Raw genomic sequence first — 12,738 nt, 5'->3', positions numbered from 1 at the left:
ACACGTATGAGTAGGAATGCTAATGTGTTGAGACAAAACTCCCAGTTCTTCTTGCTCAACCTTCACTTGTTGGCAATTCAGACACTTAGTCACATATTCAACATTATCCTTCTTTATGCCATTCCACCAATAAACTTTCCTTAAATTACGATGCATCTTAGTGGATGTCGGGTGAATAGAATATTGTGAACGGTGAGTTTTTAATAATATATGTTGCCTCAAACCATCAACATCCAAAAAACACACCTTGGTAACGAAGCACACCATTTCCCTTTTGGGAGTAACTATCAATAGCTTTTTCTAAAACCATTTTCTTTAATTCAACTAAAGTTAGATAATTATCTTATTTTTCCTTCACATATGACACAAGAGACGATTTTGATCCATTTTGTATAATAACACCACCATCCTCAGAATCAACAAAATAAACTCCCAAACGAGATATTCTATGCATATCATGATTCAACTCATTTTTCTCATCTTTAATATAAGTAACACTAGTCATGGACAATCTACTAAGAGGGTCGGAAACCATATTTCCCCTTTCCAGATAAAGAACACTCATGTCATAATCCTTCAAAAATTCAAATCACCTTTTTTGGCGATGATTCAAATCATTTTGCTTAAACACATACTGCAAATTCTTATGATTGGTGAACACATCCCTATGAACACCATAAATATAGTATTTTTATATCTTCATAGCAAACACTACCACACCTAACTCCAAATCATGAATTAGGTAATTCTTTTCATTAACCTTAAGTTGATTATAAGCATAGGCTATCACCTTTCTATTTTGCATCAACACATAAAAAGGACCAATCCTTGAGGCATCACAATACACAACAAAACCATCAGATCCTTCCGATAAAGTCAACATTGAGGTTAAAGTAAGTCAATCTTTCAACTCTTGAAACTCTTCTCACATGTTTTAGACCATTGAACTTTCACCTTCTTCTGAGTCAACGTAGTCAAAGGAAAAGTTGTAAGACCTCGAAAGTCAAAAAGCCAGAAAACAAAGAACAAAAGATAAAATTCTAGAAAAATACAACTGTTGGCACCTGGTGATGACCACGAAGGAAATCACGAGTTGTATTGAGAACCACGGTCCGTGGTATGCCACCGTGGTGGAGTCTAAGAAATATGAACCCTTTAGGGAAGGGTCCACTACAGGGACCACAGGCCGTGGTGCCCTCCGTGATGACCCCTCCCCTGTGGCCCTCAAAAACTTTTCCAAGGCCAGGACAATGATCAAACCACCGCAAGACGTTATTTCCTTCATAAACCATGGTGGGTTCTGTGGTATTCACTCCTGCAGACTCTCATGCCAAGTCCCTCACCACGACCCTCACCATGGGCCATCGTGGTGACCTTCACGGATCATTATGATCTCCGTGAAGTGGACTCTCTAGATTTACTTTTTAACCAAGTTCAAGGTAGTTACCACGATCACCACGATGGGTCGTGGTGAAGTTCACGGACCGTGGTGGGTCCTCTGTGAACCAGTTCCTAGTTTTAAGTCAGGGTTATTTTGGTATTTTCCCTTTTATCCTATTAATGCACATAGATAGTTTTAAGACTGAATTCATATTCATTAACTACCCTAAAGCATTCTAACCCTCTCATTCTCTCCATAATACCTAAAACTACAAAACCTTCTCTCCCAAGTTTTCTCTCAAGGACTTCTTCTATCTTAAGCAAATTCAACGGTTCTTCAGGTCAAGCATTCATTCTCTATAATTTAGGGCTCATCAAGGACAAGGTATATGGGACTTCATTCATGGGTACCTTTCACCTATGGAATCCCAATAATTCCTTCTCAATTCTCTCATTATTCTTTCAAATAAAAGCCCTATTTTTTATAATTTACATTGGGCCTTTTTAATTATGATATTCTTTAATGTTATTGGCCTAATTATCTATAATTAACGTCATGTTGCATGTTTTCAAGTTGAATTTCAATAACCCATGCTATATGCTAGTTTCAAGTATGATTTAGGAGATATCATGATTTTCAAGTGATTTCAGTAAAAAGCTTTATGAACAAATTTTAAGATGATTTATGCAAAGATGATTATGAATTCCTTATGAAAGATTATGAATAATGCTTTAATGATGTTACTAGCAAGTTTATGAGAAATGATGACTTGAGATCCTTGAAAGGTGACTCAAGACTCTAATGAAAGAGTGACTTAAGGTCCTTGATGAACAAGGTGACTTAAGACTCTAATAATGTTTTATGAAAATAATTTGTAATGATGGAAGACCTACACCAACATTACATTATAATGAACTAATGAAAAGGGTGACTCAAGATCCTTCATGGTGACTTAAGACAAGAATGAAAAGGAGACTTGAGATCTTTAAAGAGCTATTCCTATAAACACGTTTATGAAGTATGATTATGAAAAGCTTATGATTTATGAAAGCATGATTTATGATTTTAATTATGATATATATTCCTGGGTTGATATACTTAGCACTAAGTGGACTTTGAGGTGGGGGCTCGACCTAAGCCCTAGTAGCAACTTGTAGTCTTTTAAACTATGTCTGTAGGATTTCCAATATGGCCTAGCTAGTGGATCCATACATAACACATGATGATAGTGTTGGATGGAGCCTACCTTGGCAAGTAGCCTCCCCCCTTCTCAATGTGGGGTTCATCGGATTCCATGTAATGGCTTGCATGGTCTTAATGTCAGCAATGGTTATCTCCTACATATGTAAGTACTTATGATTATGGTTATGATTATGATGTTTTGATGCATTGATCAAAGAGTTAAACGTTTTATATGATCTCATGACTTTATCCATGTTTTAAAGATATTGGTCTTGCATCCATGAGTCATATTGATTATGTCTAATGTTTATTGTTCATGCTTATTCACACATACTTAGTGCATTCTATGTACTAACACATACTTTTTGCCTATATTATATCATAATGTAGGGGTCGGCGATCACGTTCATCCTCCTCTTGCTCGTGGTTAGAGTTTTACTATTAGTTTCTTGTGGTGAGTCCTCGTGTTTCGAGGATGAGAAATTTACTTCTTACTAGTTTAAGGCTTTCATTATGTTCTATTTTGGGTGATCCGGGAGATTGTCTCATGTCCCCATCTAGTAGTAGAGGTATGTTAGACATTATGGAGTCGATGTTGTCATTTCTCGTATTTGAGACTTATATTCTATTTGAGGTTTTGCTTTCGTATTGTTGATTCTTATTTACTCATTTCATGTACCTTATGTATGCTCATGAATATCATGTTAAGAGGCTTGGTTGGAGTTCTTCGAGATTCTAATCGTCGTGTTGTGACTAGACCCTAGGTCAGGTCGTAATAGAAGTAATAGAGGAAAATCCTTCCACAAACCTTCAATAGTAACCGGCTAAACTCAAGAAACTCTAAGTATTTGAGGGAGAGAGTTCTAGGACAATTCTTAACTGCCTCGATCTTCTTAAGATCAACTCTAATACTATCATGAAAAATAATATGGCTAATGAACACAACCCACCTCAACCAAAACTCACACTTGCTAAACTTAACAAATAACTCACGATCCTTAAAAACTTGCAAGATAATCCTCAAATGATCAGCCTGCTTATCCACACTCCGATAATAGATCAAAATATCATTGATAAACACAATGACGAAAATATTCAAATATTGCTTGAACACCCTGTGTATCAAATCTATAAAAGATGTAGGAGCATTCATTAGTCCTTAAGACATAACTAAAAGTTCATAGTGACCATTCTGAGTTCTAAAAGTCATCTTTGAAATATCACATGTTCTCACTTTAAGCTGATGATAACCCAATCGAAGATTAATATTTAAAAAGTAGCGCGGGACCTTGAAGTTAATTGAACAAGTCATTACTCCTTGAGATATGATACTTATTCTTGATTGTGTCAATTGTCGATAATCAATGCACATACGAAGAGAGCCATCTTTCTTCCGAAAGAAGAGAACTAAAACATCACATGGAGAGATACTCGGTCTAATGAAACCCTTATCCAAAAGGTCCTTCAACTGTTCTTTCAACTCCTTAAGATTTGTGGAGCATTCTATAAGGAGGAATAGAGATATGCTGGGTATATAGGAGAAGGTCAATTCCAAAGTCGATTTCTCTTTCAGGAGGATTTCCAAGAAGATCATCGTGAAACACTTCTGAAAACTCAATCACAACAGGAACTGACTCAAGAGTTAGGGTTTCAGAATATGTATTCCTAACCTGTACTAGATGATAGATACAACCTTTAGAAATCATCTTTTGAGCATTAAGGCACGAGATTAACTGACCCTTAAACATTGAACTACTAGCCTTCCACTCTGAGACTTATTTATTCGGAAACTAAAACTTAACCACTCGAGTTCTATAGTTAATAGAGGCATAACAAGCATGAATCCAACCCATACAAAGAATAACATCAAAGTCAACCATGTCGAACTCTACTAAATCAACTGAGGTGATTTTTAAAGAAACATAAAACCGAGCAATTTTTGAAACTCCATTTACGTAAAACTAAATCACTGACAGGAGTAAAGACTGAGAATGGTTCTAACAAGATTTCAGTACAGACATCAAACTTCATAGCAACATAAGAAGTCACGAAATAAAGATTCGCTTCATGATCTGATAAAGCATAAATATCAAACTAAAAGACTTATAACATACCAGTAACCACATCAGGGGGAATCCTCCTAATTTTGTTGAGTCTAAAGAGCATAAAATCTGTGTCGATGCTGACCATCACCAGAATGTACCCTGCCAAGCCGGGCGACCAATAGACATGGATTGAGTCTGCTGACGACCATCTCTACCCTTGCTAGCAACCGAAGGACAATTCCTCACCTTTTGACCTGTCTTACCACAACCAAAACATGCATTAGAATCCACTAAGCAATCTCATCGTTGGTTCTTCCACTACTAAAAACTGCTGAAAAATGACAGACAATGTTACTCCTAAAAACGACGCCATTTCCGATGCTCTCCGTCATTTTTTTTCTTTTTTTTAAAATTAAAAACGACGGACAGGGAGTCTAAGTCCGTCGTTTATCTTAGCAGATTTTTGCGCTAAATATATATGTCATTATTATTTAATTATTAATTATATATAGGGATGTCGTCCACCATTTTTAATTAAAAATATTTATTTATAAATTAATTATTGGGGACACCGTCCGTTATTTTTAATTCTTTTTAATTTTTTTAATATATGCATCGCTTTTTAAAAAACATTTCACCAACATTTTGACTAAAAGAGCGATAGACTTTGAGACGCAGTCCATCACTTTTATTAAAATATCACAAGACTCAAAATTTTCCCGCCCACAAATTCCCCCTTTCTTCTTCTCTCTATCATTTCAATTTTTTCAACTCAAAGTCTTCCTGCCCACAAAATTTCTCCCTTTCATCTTCTCTCTATCATTTTATTTTTTTTCAACTCGAAATCGCCCACAAATTTCTCCCCTTTCATTGTCTCTTCTTCTCTTTGTCATTCATTTTTTTCTTTGTTCTTCTTTTGTGTGCCTTTTTGGATGAATTGTTGTTTACGTTTTTTTTTTTTTTTGCAGATTGTGTATAATGGTAGGAAGGAAAAAGAAGAAATCAATAAAGGAATGGAAGAAATTCAAATTTCTAACACTAAGATGAGTGTCTCTAACACACAAAAGAAGAAGAGAATTCATATTTCCAACACTAAGAAATCACTCTACTTTTATGTTAACCTCTCAAAAGTTTTTTTTCCTCTTGTCAAATATTTTTTTATTTAAATCTTATCTTTTATATATATATAAAAGAATTTTCAATAGGGTGATATGGCGCATCCACATATTATCATTTATTTTTTAATTTCCTATTTAAACTTTTGGGTGTATTTTTTTAAAGCTACGCTTTACTAAAAATGAAAAAAAAGTGGTGCAAATGCAAACCGACGTGTCTGACTTAAAAACTACTATATGAAGAGTTGCCTTAAATTTTGATAGCTGCCCCATCTCTTCCTCTCCGTTTTCAGATCAGTTTTGGTCTCCATCTTCCCCTATTTTCATGGTTATTATTGTTGTAGCCATAGCAGAACAAAATATCGTCTATTCAACCATCCTTGCCCTAGCGTCATGGCTGCTTCCTACAGGATGCAACCCATCCGCGGATATAATCGACACCTCTTTGTTTGACTGCTGCAAATCGAACTCGGACCAAATAAGGTAGCCACGTCTACTCCCATTCTCTTTCTAAAGTGCTTAAAGTTTCAATCCTTCTCGGAATTAACTAAAGCTAGATTTGTTTTGTTACTCTGTCACAATTTCTTTTATTTGAATGAATTTTCTTGTGCTTTGGAAAAACATACTGGGGTAGCCAGTGAAGAAAATGAGGATCCTTAAAAGAAAGTCGGAGAAGTAAGACGAGTAAGTAAAAAATCATTTTTTTGCCATTACATGATTGTATATTGCATTATGCTTTAGTTTTATTTTGGATTTTTTAGAAGAAAAGAGAGGAAGTAACTCTCTTTTACCCTCACTTTGTTAGGGATAGGAATTACCCCTATAAGTTGAAGATACCAATTGAGAAAATGATGAAGACCAAGTGTTTGGTAAAACTCTTCAAAGAAATGAAGAACTCCTCTTTGAAGGAGAAGTTCTGAATGAAGGACAAGCTTCAGATGATGTTGCTTATGCTAAAGTCCATGAGTTTGAAAAACAAATTTTGGCACTCTTATCAATGATATCTGGAGAAATTAGGACCTAAGAGAAATGGAGATCAACGGTACAAATGTTGGTAAGCCAACTATTCCTAATAATGATAAAATATCGCATGCAAATGTTCATGCTTTCACTTGTGTGCCGGAAGAGTATGTGTGGTGTTCTAATTATTCATTTCATTCTCTTGCTTTGAAAATGTAGTCTACATATGAGGTGTTTTGGGTAAATTTGGTGACAAATAAATTTCATAAAAATGGGGAGATATGGTTTGTTCCATAATGTTGACATAGTTCCGAGTAGATATATGGCTCGTAGGATTCCAATGACGTGTTTCTATGAATTGTTTGATGAGATTGGGAAGAAAATAGAAGTAGTTGTGAATAGGACAACAAGAGTTACTAATTTAGTCATAGAGGAGATGGTGGACCTGAGATTATGCCTACTTTCAAAGAAGTGTACACGAGAAAAAAGAATCAAAATACTGCACCGCCTCTCGCTTGGGTGTATTTGGTTGTCACTTATATTGCTAGAGTTCAGCACTAAAACCTTCACATTGCTGATTTGAATTTTTGAAGAATAAATTGGCTTTAGAGCATAAATAGTGTAATTGTTATTGTGAAAATCGAATTTCTAAGTACATATTGCGAGAAATTTATTTTGGCACTTTCCATGTATTTAATGATGAAGTTGTGTAAATATTTTTTATATTCAGAAAAATAGGAAAATTTGCAAACATCACCTCTATTATTACTTGGATTTGAATTGAAGTGTTCAGAAAGTGTTCTTCATTTCTCTTTCTTTTGCTCTATTTTCATATGATTTTCTGGTATTTATATTTCAGTATGTAATTGATAACACTTGCCATGCAAATCAATTGTTAACTCAAAATCATGAGGTAAACATCAAGAAGGAAGCATGTTGGACAATTTCTAATATCATTGCTCAAAACAGAGCCCAAATACAGGTATATCTTGATTCCACTTAAGTACTTCTAATTATTAGGCTTCTACTAGATCATATCTCTGCATGTAATTTTTAGTACTTTTTTGTCTCAGTAAATCACTGATTTCTTATATAAAGTGAAAATAATGTTTAGACATAGCAATTCTACATCAAATATTATTTTTTCTTATATAAAGTGAAAATAATGTTTAGACATAGCAATTCTACATCAAATGTTATTTTTAAGTTGTTTGGATGGAAGCTCACTACCTAAAAACTTATTCTTTTGTGTCTATATATCCTTTAGTAAGTATGTATGACTAACGCAGAATATTTTGTGCATCAAATTGACTTTTTATAATAAAAATGTATATATGACTTCTTTTCAAGAGTGCAAAGTGGTTCCCTAAAACTGTTTACAATTTTGTCCCAAAAGATAAAACATTTATTTTTCTAAAAAAATATATTAACAAGATAATAAAACTAAATGTAATTTTAATGCTCATTATCTGATGTGGTTGATTTTGGAAAGGAATAATTTGTATCCACAATATTGGAGGTGTCCTTTGACGCAGGTTTATATTCATAGAGAAATAATCAAAGATAAAAATTGGTCAAGAGAGCTTTGAGAGATGGAGAAAATATAACACTCATGTACATAACTCCAAGTTACAAGAATTACAATATAAGATGTCAAATTCCTATACAAGATAACATAAAGATTAGTCACTTGAAATATTGGAATCACTTATTGTGACATGGCATTCACTTCCTTTTGCCACCGTCTTAATTTCTGCTTCAGTGTTTTGAGAAGCGAGAAGCGGAAAAAAGCGACGGGGGCTCGCTTCACAGAAGCGAGAAGCGTGAAGCGAAGCTCATGCTTTTTTCAGAAAAAGCGCTATTTAGTATAAAAATATAAAATATAAAATATGCATAGATAAATAATCAAGAACTCAAAAGACTTAGATTAAAAAGTAACTAGATAGTCAATAATCCTCATAAGTAACAACATATAAAGCAAATGCATAACCAAATCACAAAGAGAGCAAAATCCTATTCTTCAACAAGATCCTCAAACTCTTGAAGTGCCATCAACAAGGGTTCCACTTCTACTTGGTCCTCATCTTCTTCCTCATCGGAGGACTCATCAACAAGAGTTCTACTTCTATTTGAACATGAACTTGAACCTGTAGCTACTCTTTTTTCCTTGCCCCTTAAAGTACTCCCCGTAAAACCATAAATATTCTCCTCCACACCACTAGCCGTAGCAACATCACCATAAGTGAGACCTTCTCCTTCATATACTTCTTCATCTTCATGATTTTGGGGTGCTCCAGTTAACCATTCATTTGCATCATCGATATTATCCAACAAAATTGGATCAATGGTATTGCGAGCATTGTAGCGACGCACCAATGTTCTATTATATTTGATGAACACTAGATCATTCAGGCGTTTTAACTCAAGCCTGTTTCTCTTTTTAGTATGAATCTACATAGAATTCGTAGAAAGTAATTAATGGGAGGACTTTGGACAATTAAGATATCATTTAATTTAGTAATAACGTAATATAGGTTCTCACATGTTCATACACGCTCCAATTTCTCTCGCAACCGTATGAGCTACAAGTTAAACTTTGCACTCTAATAGCAAATTGTTGCAAGTTTAGGACATTATGACCATATTGCATCCACCATTCAACTGTTGAAGAATTATTTTAAAAGTTAATATTTAATAACTTAAAAGTTAAAGCTCAAACAGTTAAATGTTGAAATGCTCACCTGGTGACCTTAAGGTTCTAGCTCCAGTGTTTTGAGAAGCGAGAAGCGGAAAAAAGCAACGGGGGCTCGCTTCACAGAAGCGAGAAGCGTGAAGCGAAGCGCATGCTTTTTTCAGAAAAAGCGCTATTTAGTATAAAAATATAAAATATAAAATATGCATAGATAAATAATCAAGAACTCAAAAGACTTAGATTAAAAAGTAACTAGATAGTCAATAATCCTCATAAGTAACAACATATAAAGCAAATGCATAACCAAATCACAAAGAGAGCAAAATACTATTCTTCAGCAAGATCCTCAAACTCTTGAAGTGCCATCAGCAAGGGTTCTACTTCTACTTGGTCCTCATCTTCTTCCTCATCGGAGGACTCATCAACAAGAGTTCTACTTCTATTTGAACATGAACTTGAACCTGTAGCTACTCTTTTTTCCTTGCCCCTTAAAGTACTCCCCCTAAAACCATAAATATTCTCCTCCACACCACTAGCCGTAGCAACATCACCATAAGTGAGACCTTCTCCTTCATATACTTCTTCATCTTCATGATTTTGGGGTGCTCCAGTTAACCATTCATTTGCATCATCGATATTATCCAACAAAATTGGATCAATGGTATTGCGAGCATTGTAGCGACGCACCAATGTTCTATTATATTTGATGAACACTAGATCATTCAGGCGTTTTAACTCAAGCCTGTTTCTCTTTTTAGTATGAATCTACATAGAATTCGTAGAAAGTAATTAATGGGAGGACTTTGGACAATTAAGATATCATTTAATTTAGTAATAACGTAATATAGGTTCTCACATGTTCATACACGCTCCAATTTCTCTCGCAACCGTATGAGCTACAAGTTAAACTTTGCACTCTAATAGCAAATTGTTGCAAGTTTGGGACATTATGACCATATTGCATCCACCATTCAACTGTTGAAGAATTATTTTAAAAGTTAATATTTAATAACTTAAAAGTTAAAGCTCAAACAGTTAAATGTTGAAATGCTCACCTGGTGACCTTAAGGTTCTAGCTCCAGTGTTTTGAGAAGCGAGAAGCGGAAAAAAGCAACGGGGGCTCGCTTCACAGAAGCGAGAAGCGTGAAGTGAAGCGCATGCTTTTTTCAGAAAAGCGCTATTTAGTATAAAAATATAAAATATAAAATATGCATAGATAAATAATCAAGAACTCAAAAGACTTAGATTAAAAAGTAACTAGATAGTCAATAATATTAAAAAGTAACTAGATAGTCAATAATCCTCATAAGTAACAACATATAAAGCAAATGCATAACCAAATCACAAAGAGAGCAAAATACTATTCTTCAGCAAGATCCTCAAACTCTTGAAGTGCCATCAGCAAGGGTTCTACTTCTACTTGGTCCTCATCTTCTTCCTCATTGGAGGACTCATCAACAAGAGTTCTACTTCTATTTGAACATGAACTTGAACCTGTAGCTACTCTTTTTTCCTTGCCCCTTAAAGTACTCCCCCTAAAACCATAAATATTCTCCTCCACACCACTAGCCATAGCAACATCACCATAAGTGAGACCTTCTCCTTCATATACTTCTTCATCTTCATGATTTTGGGGTGCTCCAATTAACCATTCATTTGCATCATCGATATTATCCAACAAAATTGGATCAATGGTATTGCGAGCATTGTAGCGACGCACCAATGTTCTATTATATTTGATGAACACTAGATCATTCAGGCGTTTTAACTCAAGCCTGTTTCTCTTTTTAGTATGAATCTACATAGAATTCGTAGAAAGTAATTAATGGGAGGACTTTGGACAATTAAGATATCATTTAATTTAGTAATAACGTAATATAGGTTCTCACATGTTCATACACGCTCCAATTTCTCTCGCAACTGTATGAGCTACAAGTTAAACTTTGCACTCTAATAGCAAATTGTTGCAAGTTTGGGACATTATGACCATATTGCATCCACCATTCAACTGTAGAAGAATTATTTTAAAAGTTAATATGTAATAACTTAAAAGTTAAAGCTCAAATAGTTAAATGTTGAAATGATCACCTGGTGACCTTAAGGTTCTAGCTCTAATGGCCGACGCAATTCCAAGTAGCCCATCATCTTTCATGTACACACCAAGCTCATCCCCTATTTTGTCTTGCAAAGTTTTATCTAGGATCATCCTCTCAACATATGCATGATATCCCAACCACACTTCTTCAGTTAAAGTCTTCATCTCATTATTTTTATAATAGAGCTCCGGGTTCAAAATATGTCCTGCTGCATGTAAAGGTTGATGAAGTTGATCCGTCCACCTTGCATCAATGATTTTGAAAACATTCATATATTTTCTTTCATTATAATTGAATGCCTTTTCAATACTTTCTTTTGCCCTATCTATGGCTTCATAAATGTAGCCCATTGGTGGTTTTTTCTCCCCATCCACCATACGAAGTACATTAACTAAAGGACCACCAACTTTTAAGTGCTTGAACAGTGTCATTCCAAAAATATGGACTTATGACGTGTCTCGCAACTTCTTTTCCAAGAGTTTCCTTTGCATAGACCCTTTCATTCCATTCAGTGGACACAAACAAGGTTCTCAGATTTTTCTTTTGCATATAAAAACTATGCAATGTCAAAAAAGTTGTTGTGAATCTTGTCTTAGCAGGTTTTACCAAGTTTCTTTGCTTTGTGTATCTCCTCATCATATTCAACAACAGTGCCCTTTGACTGATATAAGAATGTATCTTAACAGCCTTATCAAAAACTATTCAAAAAAATTTAATAGTTAATAAGTAAGAAAACTAACATGAAGATTAAAAAAGAATATTAAATATCAAGACTTAAGTTCACCTGTAGAATACGGGGCCTCTTTGAAAATGTCACCAAACATCAAGTTGATACAGTGAGCAGCACAAGGAGTTCAGAAAATATGTGGGAACACTCCCTTCAACATGTCACTTTTTTGTTCTCACTTGCATTATCAGTCACAACTTGTACCACATTTTCCTTGCCTATTTTCAAGATAGTCTTCTCAAACAAGTTAAACATCTTATTAGAGTCAGTAGAAGAGTCACTAGCATCATGAGATTCAAGGAACACACTCCCTTTTGGAGAATTCACCAAAATATTGATGATCATTTTCCCATTCTGTGCTGTCCATTTATCCATCATAATGGAACAACCATACGTTTTTCATTGAACCTTATGATCTTCTACAATTTTATTTTTCTTTTCCACCTCTTTTTTTAAACAAGGAACTCTTACCTCATGATAGGTGGGGGGGCTTCATTCCAGGGCCATATTGGCCTACTGCCTCAATAAATTCACCAAAAC

General features: G+C 34.7%; 3 protein-coding genes and 1 long non-coding RNA gene across 4 annotated transcripts; all 4 read right to left on the bottom strand.

Moving 5' to 3' along the window:
- Positions 1 to 8,448: 8,448 nt before the first annotated feature.
- LOC129896751 (uncharacterized) lies at positions 8,449 to 9,439 on the bottom strand. The gene is made up of 3 exons (XM_055972714.1): positions 9,425 to 9,439; positions 9,226 to 9,344; positions 8,449 to 9,134 (listed from the first exon to the last, which is right to left on the bottom strand). The coding sequence occupies exons 2-3, from the start codon at positions 9,331 to 9,333 to the stop codon at positions 8,697 to 8,699; spliced, it is 546 nt and encodes a 181-aa protein (XP_055828689.1). The 5' UTR covers positions 9,334 to 9,344; positions 9,425 to 9,439; the 3' UTR covers positions 8,449 to 8,696.
- A 24-nt stretch (positions 9,440 to 9,463) lies between these two features.
- Positions 9,464 to 10,448, bottom strand: LOC129896752 (uncharacterized). Its single transcript, XM_055972715.1, has 3 exons — positions 10,431 to 10,448; positions 10,232 to 10,350; positions 9,464 to 10,140 (listed from the first exon to the last, which is right to left on the bottom strand). The coding sequence occupies exons 2-3, from the start codon at positions 10,337 to 10,339 to the stop codon at positions 9,703 to 9,705; spliced, it is 546 nt and encodes a 181-aa protein (XP_055828690.1). The 5' UTR covers positions 10,340 to 10,350; positions 10,431 to 10,448; the 3' UTR covers positions 9,464 to 9,702.
- A 256-nt stretch (positions 10,449 to 10,704) lies between these two features.
- Positions 10,705 to 11,928, bottom strand: LOC129894800 (uncharacterized). Its single transcript, XM_055970434.1, has 3 exons — positions 11,464 to 11,928; positions 11,265 to 11,383; positions 10,705 to 11,173 (listed from the first exon to the last, which is right to left on the bottom strand). The coding sequence occupies exons 1-3, from the start codon at positions 11,900 to 11,902 to the stop codon at positions 10,736 to 10,738; spliced, it is 996 nt and encodes a 331-aa protein (XP_055826409.1). The 5' UTR covers positions 11,903 to 11,928; the 3' UTR covers positions 10,705 to 10,735.
- A 209-nt stretch (positions 11,929 to 12,137) lies between these two features.
- Positions 12,138 to 12,697, bottom strand: LOC129896754 (uncharacterized). The gene is made up of 2 exons (XR_008768031.1): positions 12,256 to 12,697; positions 12,138 to 12,169 (listed from the first exon to the last, which is right to left on the bottom strand). It is a non-coding gene; the product is annotated as an uncharacterized LOC129896754 (long non-coding RNA).
- Between the last annotated feature and the right edge of the window lie 41 nt (positions 12,698 to 12,738).

The sequence above is a fragment of the Solanum dulcamara genome, chromosome 7 (assembly GCF_947179165.1).
Source record: "Solanum dulcamara chromosome 7, daSolDulc1.2, whole genome shotgun sequence".
Lineage (NCBI taxonomy): Eukaryota > Viridiplantae > Streptophyta > Magnoliopsida > Solanales > Solanaceae > Solanum > Solanum dulcamara.
Note: the sequence above shows the minus strand (reverse complement) of the source record. Positions and strands in the feature narration are given on the sequence as shown.

Excerpts from the sequence above, each read along its gene's own strand:
- LOC129896751 (XM_055972714.1), bottom strand. The coding sequence starts at position 9,333 with ATGCAATATGGTCATAATGTCCTAAACTTGCAACAATTTGCTATTAGA. Across the intron at positions 9,135-9,225 it reads ATTGGAGCGTGTATGAACAT|ATTCATACTAAAAAGAGAAA; the intron begins GTGAGAACCTAT and ends AATTCTATGTAG.
- LOC129896752 (XM_055972715.1), bottom strand. The coding sequence starts at position 10,339 with ATGCAATATGGTCATAATGTCCCAAACTTGCAACAATTTGCTATTAGA. Across the intron at positions 10,141-10,231 it reads ATTGGAGCGTGTATGAACAT|ATTCATACTAAAAAGAGAAA; the intron begins GTGAGAACCTAT and ends AATTCTATGTAG.
- LOC129894800 (XM_055970434.1), bottom strand. The coding sequence starts at position 11,902 with ATGACACTGTTCAAGCACTTAAAAGTTGGTGGTCCTTTAGTTAATGTA. Across the intron at positions 11,384-11,463 it reads TAGAACCTTAAGGTCACCAG|TTGAATGGTGGATGCAATAT; the intron begins GTGATCATTTCA and ends ATTCTTCTACAG. Across the intron at positions 11,174-11,264 it reads ATTGGAGCGTGTATGAACAT|ATTCATACTAAAAAGAGAAA; the intron begins GTGAGAACCTAT and ends AATTCTATGTAG.